This window comes from Petromyzon marinus, chromosome 80 (genome assembly GCF_048934315.1).
Source record: "Petromyzon marinus isolate PM22_M1 ecotype Great Lakes invasive population chromosome 80, UKy_Petmar_22M1.pri1.0, whole genome shotgun sequence".
Lineage (NCBI taxonomy): Eukaryota > Metazoa > Chordata > Hyperoartia > Petromyzontiformes > Petromyzontidae > Petromyzon > Petromyzon marinus.
In genome coordinates this window covers 7,231,376-7,256,319 of record NC_133746.1, presented here as the reverse complement: position 1 = coordinate 7,256,319, position 24,944 = coordinate 7,231,376, and the positions used below count along the sequence as shown (strand labels likewise).

Below are 24,944 nucleotides of genomic sequence, written 5' to 3'. Positions count from 1 at the left end.
GATGAACGGTCCCCCATTGCTTGACGCGACACATTTATGAATTGGCCGCGTCGGATGCAGGAGGGTTCAGCGACGCACATTATGATTGTTTTGCACGATATAAGATAATTATTATTAATCATTCATCGCATTGGTTATGAGAGCCCAACGAACAATAAATATAATATATATAAAATAAAAATATATATTATTCTGATACGTATGCAACTCACCCACGTGAACAAAACGAAGGTCCACTTGAGAGCGGAAGATGGCGATGCCGTTGTTGGCGTTGAGGACCCGCAGGTGCTGGATCACAGAAACTTGACCTGGTGAAGGGACATCGCGCAACACGATTCGGGGCCGCGTAGATCACAAGCCAGCGAACTTCCTTGCACTTTGTGCGCATTTTGTGCAGCCCAACCTTTGTGACAACCCTTCGCTGAACGAGGAATCAAAATCGCACACTGCGCACTTCATAGGGGGGTTCATTTGCCCATGGCTTCGCTGTGCCGGTCGGTGAGGGGAGGGAGTTCTGGAAGGGATGGGGAGCACAGACGTCGGAGCACAGCTCGGCACGTCAAATTTTGTTATGCACTGCACTCTGCTGCCCGCCAATGTAAACCTCCCACCCACAACCTACAATACCCGCTGTGTTGTGTGTGATGGTCACCGATGTAATCTCGCTATCCAGGCTCAAATCTGCTTAGCTTCCGAGCATTTTTTTTACTTAAACACTTGATTTGCATTTACTTATTTTGTTTGTGACTTTTTTGTTACCACCTTTTCTCAACTTTGCACTCCTATTCGGTTTTTGAGCATTGTGTTTTGTTGTGGTAACGTGACGCTTTACTCAACAGCTGCGAAAAAGAGCTTCATAGCTCATCGGATTCCTCCTGCAGTCTAAATAAATATTCTGATTCTGAACCAACAATATTGGGGGCATGCACCAGGCGAATGAACTGTCATGCAAATACAGTAGCTGCGATTTAGGCAAATTAATCAGAGAACAAATTAAGCGGAATGGGGTTTTTTTGGGTATAGTTTTCGGGGAACTCTGCTTGAGACAGTTGTGGCCACGGGTGGCTCAGAAGAAAGCGGCGCAAAGCTCGCAATTAAATATCCTCTTGTTTCAACAACTTTTGTGTGTGACGATCGCCGGACTGATGCAGCTTTTAGACCGGTGCTCCAGTGAACGCCGAGCTACACGCACTTTTGGCCGGATATATTTAGTTTTTATTACTGTTGATGTTTGTCATGAAAAATGTATATACTGTACGTGCAGTATTTTCATTCTTCAAGTTGTATGCAATATATAATGTACTGTATATAATATTTAACACTGAAATCCAGCATAGCTACTTGTTTTTATCACGCATACGGTACCGATTGCCAGACTGGTTAAAGCCTTTGGAGCGGTTTTGCCGGTTTCGCAGGATCGGCCAGCAGGGACCGCCAGATAATGTTGGAAGCTGGATCATCGCGTGCTGGATAATCGATGATCCACTATATAATTTTTTTTATTGTACCAGGTAAACCCACTGAGCTATGTAGCTCGTTTTCAGAGGCAACCAGGCCACACGTGATGATATCTCATCGTAGTAGATTCCCATCACCATCGTCACATCGCAATTTACAGCAAAATCCAAATAATCTAAACGCATGACGTTGACCACGGGGAGAGAGAGAACACGTGAACTTCAAATATACAACAGACGTCAGGTTCAGTGTCAGGATCGAACTAACGGCCTGCAGACCAGGCGAGGGAGATAACATCTCACCACCGTACAGCCCCAGATATCTTGCCACTGCTTTAGTATAGTACCACCTTTATATTTTCAAATAGGCGCACTAGTCTCATAAATTGTGTATATGGATATACAGTGTGTTTTAAAAACATGGAACCCAATTTGAAAGATATAGCGATTTCAAATTTGAAAGATATAGCGATTTCAAATCGGGTCCATCTTTTTTAAAACACCCTGTATTATCTTATAGCTGTCCGTCATACCATCAAAGGAGGCTTGGCAAGAATCTTCTGGTATTTTCAACAAGGCCAGTCCATTCCATCGTCCCGTTACTGACGAGAGAACAACGGGTTCCTCCGAGGAACCTCTGATTTGTAAAAAACCTGTAAGTGTACATTTGTAACCAAACTTAATCACGACAATTGTCACCGATAATTATTTGACGATGCCAAAATCAGCAGCAGTGAACAAGAACGAATGCAAAACAAACTCAACACGTAAAAAAATTATAATCGGTTTTACCATATCTAGCAATAAAACAGGTGTTAAGATTTTGATTTAAAGCTTTCGTGACTGCAGTAATTCATATTCTTAGTTTTTTCGGTAAAGTCACGTTGAAGAGAAACAACAAAATAATAAAATATATATAATATATTTTAATATAAATATGCGAACCAACACACCTGAAGACGACCGTTTGAGTTATGGTCGAAACGTCGTGAGAATTTTTTTATTGTTTTATATATTTTATTATTTTGTTGTTTCTCTTCAACGTGACTTTACCGAAAAAAACTAAGATTATAGGTGTTAAGATGTTCATACGCCAAATATAAACCTTTTGCAAGGAATTAAGTTTGCATTAACCACACGTGCTTTTGGTGAATATGCAAACAAACGTGTTTTTTTATAATGATTTAAAGCTTTCGTGACTGCAGGGATTCATATTCTCGTAGAAGGGAAACAATAAAATAATAAAAATATAAAAAATAAAATTCTCACGACGTTTCGACTGCAACACAAGCAATCATCATCAGGTGTGAAAACCACAGCAAGAAAATTTGAAAAAAGTGGCGGTTTTTTTAACGTTACCACCACGGAGAGTGATTTGACAGTTTGTTCAGATGTACGAGTCCATCTATGTTCCGAAAAGAGGAGGGGGGAGAGGAAAATAATGGATACGGTCTGAAAGCCACCATAAGCGTGAACAATCAATTAAGACCCGAAATGGTTTATCAAATCCTTCCAATGATTTCTAAGCCAGAATACATCTTCTTGGTTGAAATTGTGTTTGTATATGTGGATAGCCTCATGAACGAATCTCTCATGGTAACCAGATGGCTTGCAGAGAACCTCTGTCTTGGAGAAGTGAATGTCATGTGAGCCTACTGAATTATAACAGTGATCTGCCACGGCCAAGGTGTTGGTCCTACCGTTTTTAGGTCTGCTTTGTGTTCACGGATGCGGTCCGAGACATGTCGTTTGGCTTCTCCAATGTAACTACTACCACAGAGGCAACTTAGTTTGTAGACGCCAGGGTACTGTATGTCCGGAATCACATCTTTTACAGACGGAACCAGATCACGGATTTTATGTAACGTGTTGAATCGGACCTGGATCTTGTGTTTATTCAAGATTTTGGAGAATTTTTTTTTGTGATCCCTGCAATGTAGGGTAAAGTGATGGTTTTGAATGGCTCCTCAAGAGGGTCCTTCTTCATGGTTGGAGTGATAGCTTTGCGGATTGTCTAGTCGGAGTAACCATTAGCCTTAAGAGCTTGGTGTACGTGACTTTACCGAAAGAACCAAGAATATGTTTTTATAATGTTATTGGGTCTTTCGGTAAAGTCACGTAGATAGGTTAAAATAAAATAACAAAAAATAACAAATCACATGTTTTTTTATAGTATAGACTGTCTTTGAAACTGATTGGCCTTGTCTCAGAAAGGGTAAAGCCTATTCTTATTTCTCAGTATTTGATAGGGCAAAAAGGTCCCATTATATAGCTGCTCACGCCGAGCTATACATGCTCTGATGCGTGCATGGTCTTTGTACCGTTCGCTTTTTGGTGTTGTTCTCTGGTCCGACACTGGTGGTGAGACTAGGCCATGATAATTGTTTTTTTTTACCCTTTTATCTGGCAACAAAAATGACACCTTTTTTTACAAGGAGTCATGTTTGCATTGACCACAATACCTGCGGTCAGAATGCAAACAAAAAACATAACTCTGATAATGTATGTATTGTCCTTTTGTTGCCAGATAAAAGGGTAAAAAAACAATTATCATGTTGCTACTGGCAAAGGAGGCTCCAATGGTGAGACTAGGCCATTTTATTGACGGACAAATGGAGACAAACGGAACGCCGGGCTTTCACAATAGCTTCATATTTTTGTACGTATATGTTATGTTTTTAAGAGAAGATAAGTTTTGAAATATATATTTTCACCCCGGGCAAATCCGGGTACTTCCTGCTAGTCCTACCTATAAAAGTAATTTTGTGTCTGTCTGTCTGTCTGCGCATGTCTTGCAACACTTTTAACTAACACACTGTTGGGTTTTCGTTTCAGCAAGATACACAGATACAACACACCAAGCCACTGGACGAAAATACACTATTTGTTTTTTTCCCCTCGCTCAAATAAAAACTAATAAAAACACACTTTATGACAATTTATTATTACGCTGATCGCGGCGCCGAAGCACGCATCTGCGCATGCGCGGAAACGCTGACTCGCGGTTGCCCATAGTAACGCACGCGAGACCTCGCTGAGCAGCGATGGGAGCGAGGTTCTCCTTTCGCGTTAAAAAGACAAAAAAAACTTCGAAACGCAACACTGAGGTCATTTTGAAGTGTGATTTCCTCCCCCCACCCCACCCCAATGTGTGCAGTTACTACGATAGAGTTAGAAGATACTGCAATAGAGTCAGGAGCTACTACTGTAGAGTCAGTATATACTACTGTAGAGTCGGTAGATACTACTATAGAGTCAGTAGATACTACTGTAGAGATACTACTGTAGAGTCAGTAGATACTACTATAGAGTCAGTAGTTACTACTGTAGAGTTAGTAGATACTACTGTAGAGTCAGTAGATACTACTGTAGAGTCAGTAGATACTACTACAGAGTCAGTAGATACTACTGTAGAGTCACTAGATACTACTGTAGAGTCAGTAGTTACTACTGTAGAGTCACTAGATACTACTGTAGAGTCAGTAGTTACTACTGTAGAGTCAGTAGATACTACTGTAGAGTCAGTAGATACTACTGTAGAGTCAGTAGTTACTACTGTAGAGATACTACTGTAGAGTCAGTAAATACTACTATAGAGTCAGATATTGCTGTAGAGTCAGTAGATACTACTATAGAGTCAGTACTTACTACTGTAGAGATACTACTGTAGAGTTAGTAAATACTACTATAGAGTCAGATACTACTGTAGAGTCAGTAGATACTACTACAGAGTCAGTAGTTACTACTGTAGAGTCAGTAGATACTACTGTAGAGTCAGTAAATACAACTGTAGAGTCAGTAGTTACTACTGTAGAGATACTACTGTAGAGTCAGTAAATACTACTATAGAGTCAGATACTGCTGTAGAGTCAGTAGATACTACTATAGAGTCAGTACTTACTACTGTAGAGATACTACTGTAGAGTCAGTAAATACTACTATAGAGTCAGATACTACTGTAGAGTCAGTAGATACTACTACAGAGTCAGTAGTTACTACTGTAGAGTCAGTAGATACTACTGTAGAGTCAGTAGATACTATTGTAGAGTCAGTAGTTACTACTGTAGAGATACTACTGTAGAGTCAGTAAATACTACTATAGAGTCAGATACTGCTGTAGAGTCAGTAGATACTACTATAGAGTCAGTACTTACTACTGTATAGTTAGTAGGTACTACGTTAGAGTCAGTAGTTACTTCTGTAGAGTCAGTAGATACTACTACAGAGTCAGTAGATACTACTGTAGAGTCAGTAGATACTACTGTAGAGTCAGTAGATACTACTATAGAGTCAGTGGATACTACTGTAGAGTCACTATATACTACTGTAGAGTCAGGAGATACTACTGTAGAGTCAGTAGATACTACTGTAGAGTTGGTAGATACTATTATCGAGTCGGTAGATACTACTGTAGTGGTCCGTAGATACTACTATAGATACTCTTTGGTTCTCTTGGTAAAATCACGTTGGTATAAATGTTATATTTTTTCTACCGACGTGACTTTACCGAAAGAACCAAAGAGAATGGATATATGCAGTCACGAAAGCTTCAAATCAAGATTACTACTATAGAGTCAGTAGATACGACTATAGAGTTAGTAGATACTGCTATAGAGTCAGTAGATACTACTACTGTCAGTAGATACTACTACGGTCAGTAGATACTACTATACTTTCAGTATATACTACTGTAGAGTCAATAGGTAGTACTGTAGAGCCAGATACTACTGTGGAGTCAGTAGATACTGCTGTAGAGACAGAAGATACTATTGTAGAGTCACTAGATACTACTATAGAATCACTAGATGCTACTTTAGAGTCAGTAGGTACTACTATACAGTCACTAGATACTGACTATTTTATGTAGTGTGTGATGTATATATGCCTACAAAATATAAGCTGGCTGGGGGGGGTTGACGGACAAATGGACAGACAAACAGTATGGCGGGCTTTCACAAGAGCTGAGTATATGTGTATGTATATGTCATGTTTTTTACGAGAAGACAAGTTTTAAAATCTATGTTTCCCCCGGCCAAAGCCGGGTACTTCCTGCTAGTGGACAATAAGAATTGGAGACTGCACTTTACACCATGTGGCCCTGTTGAAAATTACATTTAGAAAATCCTGATGAACAGTTTTAAAATTGCATGCAAATAGAGCGCTATTAATAAGCATTGAGGAAGATAGAAACTCTTACATAATGTACACATATATTACTACTCACGTTAAAAGGTATTTGGTGTATGTGGGCCTACTCTTCCAATTTTCAAATTACATCAATTATAACCAACCTTATATCATCAATCTTATTTTATGCATGTGATGCAGCGTTACCTTCAATCACCAGGCCATGGTTTGCAGAAAATTGCAGCTCACAGCCAGGGGGAATTGTGAGTGTGTTGCCAGATCTAAATAAAATAAAAATGTTAATAAATATGATTCATGGTAAGACTAAATGTGCAGCCCCACAATGTCTTCTCATCATTAGACCTCTTTTTGCCAGTACCAACATATAATAATAGGGTCATCTGGTCGAGCACCAATTGGGTCGAGGCTCAAAAGAAAGCCGACCCTTGGTGTGGACCATTCAGTTTCAAGGACAATGCATATATTATCATAGTATGTTTTTTGTTTGCATTTTGACTGCAGGTATTGTGGTTAATGCAGACATGAATCCTTGTAAAAAGGTTTCAGTTTTGTTGCCAGAAAAAAGGGGAAAACCCCTATTATTAATGTCTTCTTATACACAGCTGAGAGAACGACAGCGATAATGTACATGTGTGTATATTGAACTTCTTTCGCACCACCGTACATAGCTAACCGTGCAATAATCAGAGGTGCAAAGGAAGGACAACAAACTCAACACGACAAAAAGCAGTTCTAAATAATAGAGTTTTCAAAAATATGGATTCGGAGTGTGATTACAATCATGAGGGTTATTTTTAACTTTAAACTATTTTTTTAACAGGTGTAAGGCCCACTGAGCTATGTAGCCCCGTTTGGAAGCGACCCGGCTATCACACATTATTGCTCAACGAAGTGGCTTATCATCACGTGGAAATATATAGCAGCGAAACACTCTGAACGCATGATGTTGATTCTAATTGTGGAGGGAAAAACCGGAGGCTCCAGAGAAAAATCCATGCGGCCACGGGGAGACACGCAAACTCCAAATATATAGCAGGCGTCAGGGTCGGGATGAAACCCACGACCTCCTGTATACCAGGCGAGGTAGTTAACATCTCCTAGCCACCATAGTGCCCATACATCACAATCCTCGTGTGTGTGTGCATGTGTTGAAGGACGGCAGCAATGATTTGGGAGCATAAAAACACACTGCTGAAATGGATATTGCTGCACTGCCCTCTAATTCCCAAATTTATTGCCCCACAGCCTGAAGACAAACTGCATTGCAGTCTTTTTAAATATTGTCCAAAATCAAACCTGCTTAATTTGAGAAATTTGATAAGGTAAGGGACGTTTCGGGTAATTTTGGCATTTGCAATAAATGTAGTAAAGTCATATATGTGTACACTAGAACCCCTCTTAACCACCACCCCTGTTTATAATGTTAGTGACTTTATATATTAATATCCGTTGTTCAAATATGATAAAGTACGTTTTTTTGGTGACAAAATTGAAACTTTTGAGGCTATCAGAATGCATGAATCCTTTAACGTACATTTCCTATAGCCGTTTAACGACCAAATCACTTAACCGGTTTCTTGGAACCAATTTCCGTCGTTAGGAGGGGTTCTACCATGTATGTATTAAGGATGTGTTCCTGATTAATCCAAACATTTCCAAAATCTGGCCTGTGACATTTCGAATCATCCGACTGGTTGTTATCTTTTCAGGTTGTTATCTTTTCAGGTTGAAACCAAGGTGCTGGACAAAAGAATTTGCAATTTCTTTTACATCAGAATTGTGATGAGATGACGCGAGTTGATGAGGAAGGTCGCAGCGCGATGATGATTATGACGATGATGCGTGAAGTAAACGATGATGAAAGTGAGCGGTTTGTGATAATGAGCGAGTATAAGGGATGGGGTAGGGAAGTTGGGAAAGGGGATGACGGTGTTAATTATTGGGGAGGGAGAAAGAGTATGAGTATGAATGAGTGTTTTTCAAGGAAGAACTGAAAAATGGACAGTGAAGCCGATTGCTTGACACGTAGGGAGTGGCTTATTCCAGTGTTAAAGGTGGGCAGAATCAGGACAGAATAGAATGGTGAATTGGCAACAGGTAGGAGGAGTGGGAACAGATGGAGAAGAAAAAGATGGGATTGACAACGTAGAGGGGCGAGACAGAGCAAAGAGCGCTGATGAGGGAAGCAAGATGACACGTTAAGGGCCAAAACACGGAGAGATTTGTAAACTAGAGAGAGTGGCGGGAAGCCAGCGTATCACGTGTATTGTGTCACTACGATTTGGGTGTTTCTCCCTGCCGATGCTGGTGTCATGTGACATCAGGTGACGTTGCTTTTGTGAACATGAAAATACAGTAAATTATTGCACGATGCAAAATGGTCCAAACATCTGAAGAAGATATTTTATTCCATATGAAATGTCCTATTTAGGCCCTATATTTAAATATTTTTTTCTTTTAATAATTATTTTAATGAAAAACCTCAAAGATGTAGCATATATGTTACCTGACAAGGATGCTCCTGTTGACTTGAACACCATCACATGGCTCGAGTATATAGTCCGCATCAAGGACGCCACCAAAAGGCAGGGAAGGGTCTGTCCAAAAATCGCCCGTGACGTTTGACAGCGCCGAGAGGCTTGAGTCCATGTAAAAGGGACTGTAGGTAGTCACCTCAAGAGAGGAGTCCTGATGGAAGTCTAGAATCCGCCGTTGTACCATGTAGGGGTCTGAAGAGTCCCAGTAATTGTTCGACAGCTCCACAAGCTGCCCGGGTGTCCGTGGGCCTACGCTAACTTCATATGCAGAGCCAGGATTTTGGAATATGTTTTCCGACACCGTCATATTGAGGACGTAGCGCACAAGCAACGTACGGGTGAACGTGCCGCCTGTGAGAACGTTCCGTTGGATCCGATACGATCCGATTGACGTTTGAGGAGTCAAATCGATGGCGGTCTCTCCAGAGCAATTGACGAGCGTGTTGGCCGAAAAATTCAACGATAATATATTGCCGGACTGAAGAATCGTAATTACGTGCGAGTTGGACATGACGCGCTCGAACGTGTTTTCACTGATTTGGGCACTGCTTCTCGTATAATCTGTCTGTAAGTGCAGTGCAGGGCTATTGATGTCAATGAAACGGTTTTGCTGCAAACAGTTAGCAGAAACACCTGTGATTAGTAAAGCGGCATGGGTGGATTGGGCTACCCGAGTAAACGTGTTATTCTTGATGGTCACGGAAGAATCTACATCATAAGACCCTGTGATGTACACCATTTCATAATAGTAAGACATGAAGTAGTAGTAATAGGTGTTGTAAGCTGTTGTGAGGTCTGTAATGCCAATTATGGAATTAATGAGCAAGAGTTTGGATATGGAGTTTGTCGAGATTTGATAGAGCGCATTGTGTTTAAAGATGGAATTATTCAATGCGATGTTCACTTTTCTATTGGAGTTCAGGCCAACTCCGGCGTTATCGGACACGTTGCACGTTTCACATGAGAAGTCCAAATGCATCATGATGCCGCCCAATCTATTTTCGCTTGCCGTAACGCCCTCTGCTGTAACGACGGCGTCCGAACCGACATCGGGCATTTCTGTGACAATTCCATATTCGCCGTTGGAGGAGAACGTGCCATTCACTATCCTTAAATTTGACATCGGCTTCATGAGCGTCAGGCCCGATTTCTCATTGTTTGTGGACGAGACGGACTCCAGGAGAATTGTGGAGTTGTTGATTTTCAGACCGTGTCTGCTGTTTGTTATAATAACGTATTGAAGCATTGACAAAGACGGTTCTTTTCCTGCGAAATAAAGCACACATGTTTATTTATTTATATTTTAAGACAAGTAATTACATTATATGCATACGTTGCACCAAAAAGTAATAAGTACCCCAAACGGGTGTCTAGTTTCAATAAAGTTATTCAAATATGATCTCATACCACACCTACCAGATTGAGATGAAACCCATAAACTTTGCTTTAAAATACAAAAAAGTGAATTTTATAATACGGAGAATACGGTAAGTTTGCTGGTAATCTATTTGAGTTTCATATTATTAAATAAACTTTGATTTTAAATACAATTGCAGAACTTGGATAGCAAAGGGTTTGCAGACCCACGTGCAACATAGCCAAAGTGGTGTAAACTTGATTTTGAAGACCCACATGCGAGCGACAAATGCATAGACAAATTTATCTATCTATATATAAAAGTAAAAAAAATTGTGTCAGGTTTGTTTGTGGTGGGATTTGTGTGTGGTCGCACGCTTGGCTCTCCAATGGTGGGGTTTATGTAAAAAAAAACAGGTACCACGCCATGAGCCCCGCTGTGAGCATGCGCTATTCCTTTTTCCCATTCTTCAACTTTAAATTACTTTAATTAGCGATTTTGTGCAATCGGCGTTATTTATTTATTAAATGGCACGAGCGATCGACCGTACCAAGTCACACGCGTACGGTGGTGGGGGGGACGGCTTTTACAAAGTCGGTCGGGGTGAGGGGGACATTTTCACACGAAACGCTGAGGTTAATTCTTCAAATTGTGATGTACCCCCCACCCAATCCCAATTGCGTGCAGTTACTGCTTATAGAGTCCCTACATATTACTATTATATAGCGCTTCGATAGTCATTGTATCGCGGGGGGAGCGGCCCAGCCAACAGCCTGCCAGGGAGCCACCTCGGCCGGCTGGACAATCTAGGCGAGGCCGCGGGTTCTGCACGGGACTAGGCCTCACCACGGTAATGTTAAGTACAATTTTACTACTTTTTTCACTAACCTCATGCAGAAATGAACCTATTATTTAATTAATAGCCTTGTAAATAATAAATAACTTTTTTATGCGTTTATGCATGCAGACAAATATTACTTCATTCTTTCGCTAAACGCATGTACATACAAACCGAGCATTTACACAACCTTGTAAATATTAACATAATATTGTTTGCGTGCACTAAACTATTATTAAAAAAAATATTTCACTAAACTTACGTACATTCAAACCTTTGTTTTTATAATCACCTTGCATTTATACAAATAATTATGTTTGTGCAGAAAACTCATATTTCACTATTTTTTATATGTGTGTGCCAATGTACTTGTGTCCGTGTGAGTCCGTGTGCATGTCAGCGACGGACGCTTTGTGTGTGTATGTGTGTGCATGAGTCAATGCGTCTGTGTGTGCGCCGATGTTTGGTTGTGTCGATGTGTATGTTTAAGTCCAAGTGTGTGCGTAAGTCCATGTCTGTGTGCGAGTCAATGTGTGTGTCAGTCGATGTGTGTGTGAGTCCATGTGTGCGTGTAAGTCGATGCTTATGTGTTTGTAAGTCGATGTGTCTTTGTGTGCAGGGCGTTGTGTTTGTCAGTCTGTGCATGTGTGTGTGTGTGAGTCTGTGTGTGTAAGTCGATGTGTGTGCATGGCTCCATGTGTGTGTGCAAGTCAATGTGTGTGTGTGTCTTAGTTGATGTGTGTGTGTGTGTAAGTCCATATGTGTGGTTGTCTATGTATGTGTGTATGTGAGTCTGTGTGTAAGTCGATGTGTGTGCATGGCTCCATGTGTGTGTGCAAGTCAATGTGTGTGTCTTAGTTGATGTGTGTGTAAGTCCATATGTGTGGTTGTCTATGTATGTGTGTGTGAGTCGCTGTATGCATGTATGTCATTATGTGTAACTCCATGTGTGTATAGCTAAAGTCGATGTCTGTGTGTGTGAGTCTATATGTGTGTCTGTGTGTGTGTAAGTCGCTGTGTTTTTGTGTGTGGGTCGATGTCTTTAAGTGTGTGCAAGTCGATGTGTGTGTCTGTCTTTTTGACCCGGGCAATGCCGGGTACTTCCCGCTAGTATATATTAAGTCCCACTGAGCTATGCAGCTGTTTTCCAGAAAGCCACCTGGTCATCACAAATGATAGCTCAACGAAATGGCTTATCACATTCAAATGTATAGCAGCCAAATACTCTAAACTCACGTTTCTAAATTACGCCACGGTACTCGAATTGTAAATGTTGTGGGTTTACTCTCCAACACACCGGTGTGCTGTACCAGTAACGAATTGGCACATTTTGTTTACGTGACAAACCCTTACTAATTGGCTGTGTCGAGTGGGGTGCCGGGTTTAACGACACATTCATATTTATTCGATCTAATAAAAAAACTATTGTGGATACGATTGAAGGAAGTTCACGAATATAAATGGTGGCACTGCCCCATGAGTGTTGCTAATGGGTTCTCCATCTCCTCACGTGATGCAGATAGAGCAAAATGAATAACATTGGGGGAACGTTACATTACATTAGTTTTAATTTCGATAAAAATTTCGCATCAAATATCTACAGCATGCATTGTATATGGTTGACCAGTCAATTAAAACACGCATCATTACCGATCTGTGTGGACGTTTCGCTGTTGATGATGAGACCTCTCCACAGTGTCGAGGCCACATTTGTAAAGGTGATGAAATGGGATTTGTTTCCGACCGCTAAGAGTTGACCTGTGGGGAACAAAAACAAATCTGTGTAGAACCTTCAGATAAACCTATGGTAAAATACAGTATCTCTCCATCACCATGCCATCTCTCACGTGCCTCCCGGAAGCACGATTGGCTACGTGCAGTGCGAAAGGAGTTCACTGTACAGACGAGATGTTGCTCAAAGACGTCAGCGATCATGATTTGCCTTGCATTTAGCTCTGTCCATGATACTTATTCAAGAACGTTGCATTAAATTATCCCAATTGAATATATTTATTAAAATAGCTTATGTAAACTATACAAAAAGCTATGCAACTATTTGTATTGTTAACAGGTACCTACCACTGAGCTATTTAGCTCTTTTTCAGAAGCAACCTGGCTATCACAAAGATAGCCCAACGAAGTGGCTCATCGTCATCACGTGTAAATTTACAGCAGCAACCAAAACATACTCTGTAATGCATATTGATTCTAAATGTGGAGGGAAAATATACTTAATTCACTGTCTTTCTCAGCTTATTGCACCTATTTTGGCAGAATGCAGAGTATATATAGATGCTTAAAACACACACAATTTACCCAATATAATAATAAACCAATATTCTGTGATCGAACTGATACATTAACTCCTATGGTTATACATTCACTCCCACATTTGCTGGGTTGCACAGTCACTGGCAGACGGACCTCCGCTATTGAGAGCGTTAAAAAAGAGCCTCTCCAGATGATGCATTTTTGGTTTCTTTCTCCCATGCTCACCAAACGACTTTAAAGAGGTAGGAGTATCCCCCCACACAGACATTAGCCCAGCGCACGTGACCTGCTCCATCAGTCCAACTGCGGTGTACTCTTATAGTGCTCGGTGTACACAGGTGTGCCAGTAGGAGAATTAATTTAACCAGAAAACTCTGCATCGCAAAGTCTGATGTTGCCAGCCTTTTCAGTTCACACCGTGGCAGCATCCCCCAAAAGGCCATTATTAATTCGGTAATTATCATTAGTGCATAGCAATACCAACAAACAAATATGTCACGTTATCCTTACTGCCCATTTACCTTTAACTTCCATGAGCACCGATTCGTGAAACCTCAATTGAACTCCGGGCTCTAGGGTCAGCGTCGCCGACGCTTCCACGGTGATGTCTCTGATCACCTCGTACCCACCATCGAGGTATGGAATGACCGTGCGGTTTTTAACCACGCCTCCCAGGATGCCGGTTTCAAGGAATACTGTCTCCTCCCTTCGACTCAAGTCACTGGCGTTTCTCGATACTAGGAAGGGAAAGAACACCACCTCCGCCCTGTTCTCGTCCTTGTGAACGTCATTGATCCGCGCAGCGACGCTTTGATCCAAAACTTGGCCCCACCAGTTCAGAGTTGCGTCCACGGACCGCTGAGAATTGGGCGCCGACATCTCAAACGTGGCCTCGGGGTTTTCGAAGTAGTTGTAGTGCAGAGTGGGACTCGCCCCATGCACTACCAGCGATGTTGTCGCCGAATTGTTGGTGAGGTCATTGTGATAAAATGTGTAGTTTTCCTCGAGATCTGCGTACATCTGTATCACGAAATCTCCGTGGTTATCCTCGAACGTGTTGCCGTGAATGTGAACGTAGGAGTGTGCGCCACTATCGCTTATGCTCAAGGCGCTTTGGCGGAAGCCCCGAATGAGGTTGCCGCTGATTTCGAGGTCACTTCGAGTCATCGAAATGAACACGCCGTAGAGCCCTCCGACAAACACCGAATCCACAATGCGACAATTTGAAATTGCATTCCAGTTGAAGGAATTTAAGATAAGTGCGTAACTGCTCGACTCTGCAGTGAAATAGCTTGATGAGATCTGTAAAGGTTGATACAAAATAGGACAAACGCATGGGTTACGTAGAGCTGTGTCCGGCAGATTTCCTAAATATATTTGCTCCAGTTTGTACCTCCAAGTTTTGGCCAACCATTCGATAAATTTGTCCAGTTTCAAATTTTAGTAAGTCTCTAATACAAATGCAACGTTACACTAAAGTTTAATTCACAGTGCACAAAAAAATAGCGTTATCATTGGTAATGTAACTAAAACAGACAAGTGGACTATTTGCATTCTTCATATACAGAATCCCCTCTTAACGAGTTATTGGTTCCACGAAACCGGTCTATAAGTGATTTGGCCATTAAACAAGTATAGGAAATACACGTTAAAGGCTTATTTCATTCCGATAGCATAAAAACTTAGCCTTTTTCTCAGGGATCCATACTCTTTGGTTCTTTCGGTAAAGTCATAAAATATATATATACCTACGTGACTTTACCTAAAAAACCAAAGAGTATACTTTATAATATTTAAATAATGGATATTAATGCATAAAGATGCTAACACCATTATAAACACATAATATAAAACGAAACATGGTTAATGTGTAATACGAGAGTATTAATTTGTTTACTCTACCTATAAAAGCCTGTCGTTGAAAGGGAAATGGTCTGTAAGCAAACACATTGGGCTCTATTGCGGCCTGTCGTGAAGCGATTAGTCGTTAACAGGGGTGGTCGTTAAGAAGGCTTCTACTGTAGACTGCTATACACTACACTACTATACACTACTCTACACTACACTATGTACTACACTATACACTACACTATATACTACATATTGGGCTCTATGGAGGTCGATCAAACGATTAGTCATTACACTGCTATACACTACACTTCTATACACTACACTATACACAACACTATACCATACACTTCACTATACACTACGTTGAGGGGTTCTACTGTATTTGGTTCTCTAAGTAAAAAAAACCCCGTAAATTATTGTTTACACAACTCTTTAAACCCCCCTCCCCGCAGCCTTCTGGGAGTGCATAATTTCAGCAGCATTGATTTAATGCAAGAAAAACTCGATATCAGATTCAACATGCAGTGTCTCATCAGCAGGGTGAGCTTTATTTGAATCATGGTTGGTTGTCTGCCAAATGCTATAGGCCAAGAAACCTTCTCTCTTCAAGATAGGGGTCATAGTTTTTCAATGATAAAAAGTGTTTAATCCACAGCAAATATAATCGTTTAGCGTTATTGTGGCAAAAAATAAACTAACAGAATAGATACACAGATAATTTATATATAGATACAGTTCATCATCGATAATCCAGCACGCGATTATCTGGCTGGTTCCAAAATTTGGCGGTCCCAGGCCAATCCATCAAAACCGCTCTAAAGGTTGTAACCATGCCAGTGATTGTCACGAGTGTGTAACAAAACAAGTGGCTATACTTGAATTCAGTTTCAAACATTAAACACGGTACATTATACACTATATACAAATTAAACAATGAAAATACCGCACGTGCATACATCACCCCATGATGCAGTCTTTCAGATTGGAGTGGTATGGTACAATAAACAGTATCTTATTGCAGCATTTATATCTATTTGTATGTTTATTTATGGCAATTTTAAATAGTTAACACATATAAAACACGAAAAAAACACACAACACCTACAAACAATTTCATGAAAGAATGGTAAAAAATAAGGTATTCTAAATAATGATGATGTGATTTTCCGGCGGTATAGAAAATTTGGCACCCTCCCGCCCCCCCCCCCCCCCCCGAAGCTGCCGGATAATCCAAGATCGACTTTAGTTATCTTTCCACGTGAAAAATAAAATAAAATATTTTTATGCAACCCACTGGCCGCACTACAGCCTGGTAACAATTACAGCAGCATTGATAAAAAAAATCACGAATACTTCACAAAACGTTCTGCAAAGTGAAGCGTAAATTACAAAATAAATTACCTCAATTGTGAAGTCTTCTGCATTATTTATGACAACGGCGCTCCTTCCAAAGTTTGTGAACGTCGACTTTGAAATATTCAATATAAAATAAGAATTCCACATATTCATGTTTATGGCATCGCTTAAAATCCCAGAAAACGTGCAGTTTTCAAATGTCAAATGCATGACTGGGTACTTTTGTGAGGACAAAAACGTTAAGCCGCTTTGGGAATCCTTCACCTTCACGTTTGTCATAGATATGCTCGTGCCCGAAACTTGGAACATCTCGAAATTGGTCATTTCCACCTGCTGGAGCGTGATTTCTGGAAAGACGAGGATGTGAAGAAACATAATGACGTAAATGCGTGGATCCTGCAGTGCTCTCTAACGCGCGCATGTCTTTGGCAATGCGGTAGACTCTCGATTATCCGCATGCGGTTTATTTGATTTGCGGATTAACCACACGCAACTGAGATTTTGACAAATGAATAACTCGTGGATTTACATTTAAGCCGAAATTGATTCATTCTTTAAACAGTTTTTTTCTTGTTATACTTGGAAATGTTTATGAAAGTTACGTGGTTAAACCGAATAAATGTGTTGCCCTGTCTAAGAATAGGTTTTCTCTTTTTTTCTGGCAACAAAACTGAAACCTTTTTACGAGGAATCATGTCTGCATGAACCACAATACTTGTGGTCAGAATGCATACAAAAACACTCTGATAATATATGCGTTTCGATTTAAAGCTTTCGTGACTGCAAGGATTCATCTTCTTTGGTTCTTTCGGTAAAGTCACGTAGAATGAGAATAAAATAATAAATTGATAAAATAAAATAACACAATAATATTCTCACGACGTTTCGGCCACAACACAAGCGGCCTTCATCAGGTGCAGGGGACGAGTCTGTCTGGAGGACAGCGCTGGAGGTATTTTATTTTATCAATTTATTATTTTATTCTCATTCTACGTGACTTTACCGAAAGAACCAAAGAAAATATATGCGTTGTCTTTGAAACTGATTGGTCCACGTTAGAGACAGCTTTCTTTTGAGCCTCGTCTCTAACGGTGTTCTACCAGAGGACGCCAAAAGGCGTACAGCTCAAAGACAATTCACTATCAGAGTTATGAGAGCTCTACATCATGGGACCTCCTTTACCAGTAGCAAAATAGAAGAATAGGGGAAAACCTATTCTTATATTTTGGTGCAGGCAAAGAAGGTCCCATGATGTGTTGCTCTGGTTAATCCGAAATCCATGTGATCGCCCCAAGAGTACAGTAGTTGCGTGTATTTGCAACAGTGGTTGGAGTTTGATTGATTCCATTGGCTTGTGTGAATTTCCAGGCTATGTGAAGTGTCAAAGCGTTACAACCACCACCACCACCAACACACACACAGAGGCCAGAGCGCTGAAGCTAACGCCACTGACAACTTGGGAGTTCAAATCCATGTTCCAGTCAGACGTGATGATTATTTTATTATTACGATGCTTGTTGAAACAAAAACAAACTTCATTGCATTTTGAGTAGCTATAAATTATTCCAACCGGCAATTTGAAACGTTCTCAAGTGTGTAGTGAGTTTGAGATGGTTTGAACCCAATCACAGGGATTACTAAAAAAAACATCGCATTGATGGTTCATAATTACAGTATCAGTTTGACGAGATCATGTTTCTCTACCTAATAATTTATTTATAATTGTTGGAAAGTTGCCATCTAGTTTTCGAGTTTCATACTATGGAGTAGTTATTTTTAGATTAATCACAGAGCAGCTCAGCCCTCACTGAAATCGTTTTACATTGCAGGCTGCTTGAGCTGCTGCTCCCTGGGCCGGCCTGAGCTGCTGCTCCCTGGATCTGCCTGAGTTGCTGCTCCCTGGATCTGCGTGATATCTACCTTGATTCAAACTCAATTAATCTCAGCTTTTGATTTGCGCTTCAGTATTAACCACGATCTGATTATCCTACCACTACACATGCCCTTATTGGCCTGTGATCAGTGTGCTGAGTTTTACAATCTGCTTGTCTTGACTAAGCTAAGCTCGTCTCATCACCTGATATGGGCTACTCAGTTCATGACCTTAGAACCCTCTGTTCCTTTTTCCCTGATGCATTTCTTGGGGAGTGGTGAATGGAGGAGGCCTGTATGGAGGTTGGAATGTGAGAGCCAGTGAGGATTAATGGTTCCAATTAATTGTTTACTTGTAAGATTTCGGTAGTCTCATGTCCTCATCGGACCATAATATTCCTTCATATCAGACCAATTTTCTATTGAGCTGCAAAACAGAGGTATCAGTGGTAAGAAGGAGTTTGTACCTAAGTGTATGCTTATGAACACCAGGTTGGTCGTGCAATGTGCTGGAATTCCCTCGTACAATTGTGCGGGGAGATTTCAATACATGAATGGATGACCCATTTGACAGTTTGGCTACATACATTTTGGATACCATTGGTTCCATGGGATTTACTCAGTTTAATCAAGGCTCAACTCATGATCACGGCCACACGATCGACCTAGTATTCGCCCAGGGTGTCTCAGTTGGGGCCATTAAAATTTAGTCCGGACTATGGACTGATGACAGGGTGATTCATTCTGAGATAAAAGGTCTTCCCACCCCTCTCTGACGATCTGGGGGACTTCAGGGAGGTTGGTTTCGGCCTAAAAGGCTAATGACCCATTCTGGATTTCATGACGCTAATTGGCAGTGGTGCCATCAATGAAAGGGTTGCTAAGTACAATTTAGTGCTCTGATCTGCTGTTGATGAACTTGCTCCTTGACGCAATCTTCATGCTCAAATTACCACGACCACCCCCTGTTATTCCAGAGACCTCAGGAACCGGAAAGTACAGCTTAAGACAATGGATCGATGCTGGTGCAGATCTCAGCTCGATGATGATCGAACAACTCTGTCAATGGGCTTACACACGAGTTAAAATTCATGGCGAAAAAAAAGTACGTCGCCATGAGGATTAACTCGCCAAGGAACCACCCTGCTGAGTTATTTAGGATGGTCAACAGGTTGATTCACCGAGACTGTACGTTCATAAAGGTTGCTCCTTCTGAAGAGTGCTGCAAAGTGTTTTGCTAATCAGATCGATCACATTAAAGAGGGTATCTACCCAGCAATTAGACCTGATCTTAGCTTGGACCCCAGGGCTTCTCTCGTCTTTGAGGCTTTATTTACCAGTTCTGCCTGTAGACCTTGTCCAAACTACTACGGAGATTAAATGGGCCACTTGCAATTTAGATGCCTGTCACTCTTGGCTGTTAAGGAGGCATTTGAGCCACTGATTGCAATGGTGACCGAATTGGTCAACTCTTCCCTTTCAGAAGGGGTGCTCCCGGAACCCCTGTAAAGGGTATTAGTTTGACCATTTCTAAAGAAAACGGGACTGGCTGTCGATATCCTGGTCAACTATTGCCCGATCTCCAATCTTCCCTTTTTAGGGAATTATAGAAAGGGTGGCCTCCTCCTAGTTGGAGTCGTATCTTGAGGCCGAGTACTTCTTTGACGTCACTCAATCAAGCTTCAGGGCCCATCATGGAACCGAGTCCGCCTTGGTTTACATGGTAGACGATCTCCTCATGGCAATGGACATGGGCTGTATTTCAGCCCTTGTTATGTTGGACCTGTCAGCGGCCTTTGATACAATTGATCATCGGGTTTTGTTGCGGTGCCTATTGGACCTGGCAGGAGTCAGAGGCACTGGCATACAGTGGATTGGATCTTTTCTGCAGAGCAAGACCCAGCAGGTGGCCTGCTGAACCCTCCCTTCACGGTATCCCTCAGGCGTCAGTGTTTATTCAATGTCTATGTTAGGCCGCTGGGAGCTATCATCTGGAGGCACGGTTTACAGTGCCATTAGTATGCCGATGAAACCCAGATACGTCTCCTTCTCAGGTGACCCAGATGTAGCTTTCACCTGCTTAACAGAATGTCTGGCAGAGGTAGCTGCAAGGATGCAGCAGAACTGGCTAAGGCTGAATCCTACCAAGACAGAGCCAATGATTGTAGGGTCAGAGAGTTGGCTGAGGATGGGTCAAGGGAGCTTATTCCTCCATTAATTAATGGAGTACGCACTCTGTAATAGTGGTGCAGAACCTAGTTGTACCATTCAATTGTAACTTAACTATGCGTCCTCAGGTTGCAGCTGTGGCCAAAGCGGTGTTTAATCACCTTAAAGTGCGCCGAGGGTTGCGACCCCCCCCCCCTTATCCACTAATGATCTTGATACACGGGTTTACGCTTTTGTGTCAACATGATTGGATTACAGAGATGCTTTGTATACTAAGCTGCCTCGTGGACTAGTTTGGAAACTGCAGCTGGTGCAGAATGCGTCTGCCTGCATGATTCGACGTGTTAGTCATTTCGAGCACATAAAAACAATCCTCCGTGATGTGCATTGGCTACAATTTAGCTATCGCCTGCAATTTAAGTTAGCTGTAATGATTTACAAAGCTAAGCATGGCCTTGGTCCTCAGTCCCTGAAGTCCCGGCCCTGATGGCTCAGCCTAGATTTTTAATTCTTCGCAGGGTGGTAGATCTGGAAGTCTCTTCCACCGGACCTCAGATTAGCTTTGAGCACCGGACAGTTCAGGAAATTCTGCAAGACTATTTTTTTCCTTCTAGATTTTCATTGAGTATGCCCCTTCATTTTTATATTTGTATATCTGTCTTGATTTTATAAGTAGGACTACCTTCGTTTAATTCATGCTTTAAAGTACTGTAATGCCCTCTTTAGTGGGGTCGTTTTAACTCAAAAAATAATTTGAATGAATTGTGGCACATTAGGAATGGACTACTCTTTTAATGATTTCCTCCTGCAGCAATGGAGTAAAGTGTGGATTTGTGAAGGTCCTTATGTGCTGTACGGTACATAAATGCAGTGTACGCCAGCATGCGATACTGAGTCAGGCCTGTAGGTGGCTGGCAGGGGTATTGAGTAACCTGACCTTTACACCAGTCACATGGTTAATGGCGATTCTGTTTAAAATTGCTGTGTGACATACATGCTGTTGCATTTTACAGGTAAAGGACCCAAATTTTACTTTTGATAGTTTTAGAAATGTCGTAGTTTTTAAGCTTGGCTTTGAATTGGTAGTTTGTGATTTGTTCAATAGGAAGGGCTTTAGCACCGTACACTCTAAAGGATGATGTACTGTAGTTAATACTGATGATTAAATAATAGAATACGACGTTTCGATTGCAACACAAGCAATCATCATCTCTATCTCTCTGTGTCTCTGTGTTGCCTCTCTCTCTGCGTATGTGTCTGTCTCTGTGTCTCTGTGTGTGTGTTTTGTTTCTCTCAACTTTAGCACTCTTTGGAAGAACATAATCAACCAGGTATGGTATTGACTGTTATGTAGCCGACTCTGTGTTGTATTGCATTATATTTCTAAGTTGACTAGTTTTTTTCTTTTTCATTTGTACCTGATGATGATTACTTGTGTTGCAATCGAAACGTCGTATTCTATTATTAAATTTTCTTTCTACGTGACTTTACCGAAAGAACCAAAAAGTAATTTCTGCAGTCACGAAAGCTCCAAATCAAATCTATTTAAGTATTCGATATTATCATCACACATTCAAGAATCACAGGTAAAACTAAATCAGTGTGTTAACAATTAATTAGCTATAAATTTGATTGTATGCGACATCAATATATGTTATCGGTTCAGGGGATTGTGTTGTTTGTAAAGCACGAAAGAATCACCTTCACAGTTATTGCATATGATTCCATGCCACGGAACTGAATCAGCAGACAACTTTGAACATTCCTCTTCATCTGGGCTTCCAATGATCAGCTTCCCTAAGAGAGAAGTCAATGTAGATTTGTCAGCATTAACTGATGATCCAGCACTCACTGATTCACTCCACTCACTGATTCACTCCATTCACTCACTCAATTATTCTTCTCTACTTACTCAGTCACTTCTCCATTTCTCTACAATCTCTATTACAGTAAGGTTTCTATTCTCACAACCTTCTCTCATTGATTCTTCCACATTTTGATTACATTTCACATATCATTGATATCTCATACATTTTACAGAATACAGTAGCCCATATAAATTAATTAAGTAATTAATCAATTTATTCATTCATTAAATATGACAAGTTGAAAGCTTCATAAATTGCTAGGACACACAAGGAGAGCCATCTCCATATGTGAATTCAAATTTAACTACATTATTTTTGTTCCAGCCAGGTCTCCTTGGTTCTCCAGGCGAGAGTGCCAATCTACTAAATAATCAATAAACAATTTTATTTTATTAAGTGTAAGGCTCCAACACTGAGCTGTGTAGTCACTCTTTTGCAGAAGCGACCCTGGCTATCACGATTGATAGCAGCTCAACGAAGTGGTTGAAATCATCATTTCCGTGTAGAAATGTATTGCAGCCAAATGCTCTAGAATGCGTGGTGATGTTGCTTGTAAATGAGGGGAAAAAACGGAGGACTTGGAGAAAAATCCATGCAACCACCATGGAGAAAGAGACAGCAGCAGGTGTCAGAGTTAGGATAGAATCCACGACCTGCATACCAGGCAAGGTAGTTAACATCTCTGAGCCACGGTGGCATCTAATACCTGCCCCTCTGATGGTTTAATTTACGGGGATTTTTACGTTCCAGCAATTGCATCAGTAAGGTTGGGAACGCATACTTTTAAGTCCAGGGCAAAGCAGGATGACAACCACTTCTCTACAATAAAGAATACATAGAGACCAAAGGAAAAAAGATACAACACACCTTCAATGCGCATGCCAGTTCTACCCATGAAGGTTAGTGAGGCTCCACTTGATAACGACAATACACTTGCAGGTTCCACCAATATGTTGCCAGTAATAAAGTAATTTCCCCTGAAAAAAAAAGGCACACTTGATTATGGTAAAAATCAACTTCAAAACTGCAGGTTCACTTGCACATGTAAATTTTTTTACGTATGACACTGCATAACCTTATCCTAAGCACATTGGAAATCCTTTGCCAGTACCAAAATATGAGAATAGGTTTTCCCCTTTTCTTGGCAACAAAACAGTGTTTTAACTTCGGTGTTTTAACATCTTAACACCTGTTTTGTTGCCATAAAAAAGGGAAAAACCTATTATCAGACTGGGAATGTTTATACACGCTCAATGAAATATCATTAACTCTACTCGGAGATAATTACTTACAATTACTTGCTCACACCACTGTTGGTGATAAGGGCTGCATGAGATGGTACGGTGCAGTGCTCCTGTCGAGGGTATTTGGCCTACTCTTCCACACTGGCCTGACGTCTTGGAATAGGTGGGTCTACCCACACCACACCCCCACCACTCACAACTTGTAGAATCAACCAACTTTAGCTATCGCCTCATGATGCTGGTTGTTGTGATTTATTACCGGAGAAACGTCACGGTACTCGAGTTGTAGATGTAGTCGTGGGTTTACTCTCCAACACACAACCGGTGAGTGCTGAACTAGTATACTACACTATAATTTTAAACGTTGCAGTGGGTTGAACTAGTAACTAATTGGCATGTTTTTTAAAGTGACAAACTTTTACTAATTGCCTGTGTCGGGTGGTGGTGGCGGGTTTTACAACACATTTATATTTACGAGATATAACCCAAAAAACACCCTTTTGCAAAACGGTCCAAAGTAACTGCCGCGTACCTTGGCAGACTCAGCGAGCCGTTTCGTATTGCACCTCCCGTGAAGTTCCCGGTGAACACCGTCTCGCCGGGGCTTCCAATATGGACAGAAAGGCCCGGGTCTTGGAAAAACGGTAACATCTCCACCACGCCGAGGGCCAGGTCATTGTAAAAATCCAGAATCCTGGCTCTCACCCGCAGCTCCTCGGGCACACCCCAGTAGTTGTGCTGGGCATTCACTTCAGCTCCGATTTCGTAAAGTGCGGAGCACTTGATTTCGTAGGGGCAACCGGGGTTGCTGAAGACGTTGAAGGCGACTGTGGATGCATAGGAGCTGACAGCAACTGCGGCGAGCGGAGCCACATTGTCAGTGATGGTATTGTTGGCGAAGAATGCGGGGAGGTCTATCGCCACCGCGGCTTCGCCTGGAACAACAGACGTCAAGGGTGATGTTGACTGTGCATGG

At 41.3% G+C, this 24,944-nt stretch overlaps 1 protein-coding gene across 1 annotated transcript in view; it reads right to left on the bottom strand.

The window, feature by feature from the left end:
• Positions 1-24,944, bottom strand: part of LOC116958620 (uncharacterized) — a 183,578-nt gene that overhangs the window by 107,737 nt on the left and 50,897 nt on the right. Inside the window, exons 14-23 of the mRNA XM_076057213.1 lie at positions 24,501-24,903; positions 23,592-23,701; positions 22,558-22,653; positions 16,861-17,162; positions 14,130-14,910; positions 12,988-13,095; positions 9,112-10,408; positions 6,792-6,865; positions 1,991-2,110; positions 213-308 (exon numbers count right to left, since the gene is read on the bottom strand). Of these exons, the coding sequence (XP_075913328.1) occupies positions 213-308; positions 1,991-2,110; positions 6,792-6,865; positions 9,112-10,408; positions 12,988-13,095; positions 14,130-14,910; positions 16,861-17,162; positions 22,558-22,653; positions 23,592-23,701; positions 24,501-24,903 (3,387 nt within the window). The remainder of the gene's footprint in view (positions 1-212; positions 309-1,990; positions 2,111-6,791; positions 6,866-9,111; positions 10,409-12,987; positions 13,096-14,129; positions 14,911-16,860; positions 17,163-22,557; positions 22,654-23,591; positions 23,702-24,500; positions 24,904-24,944) is intronic.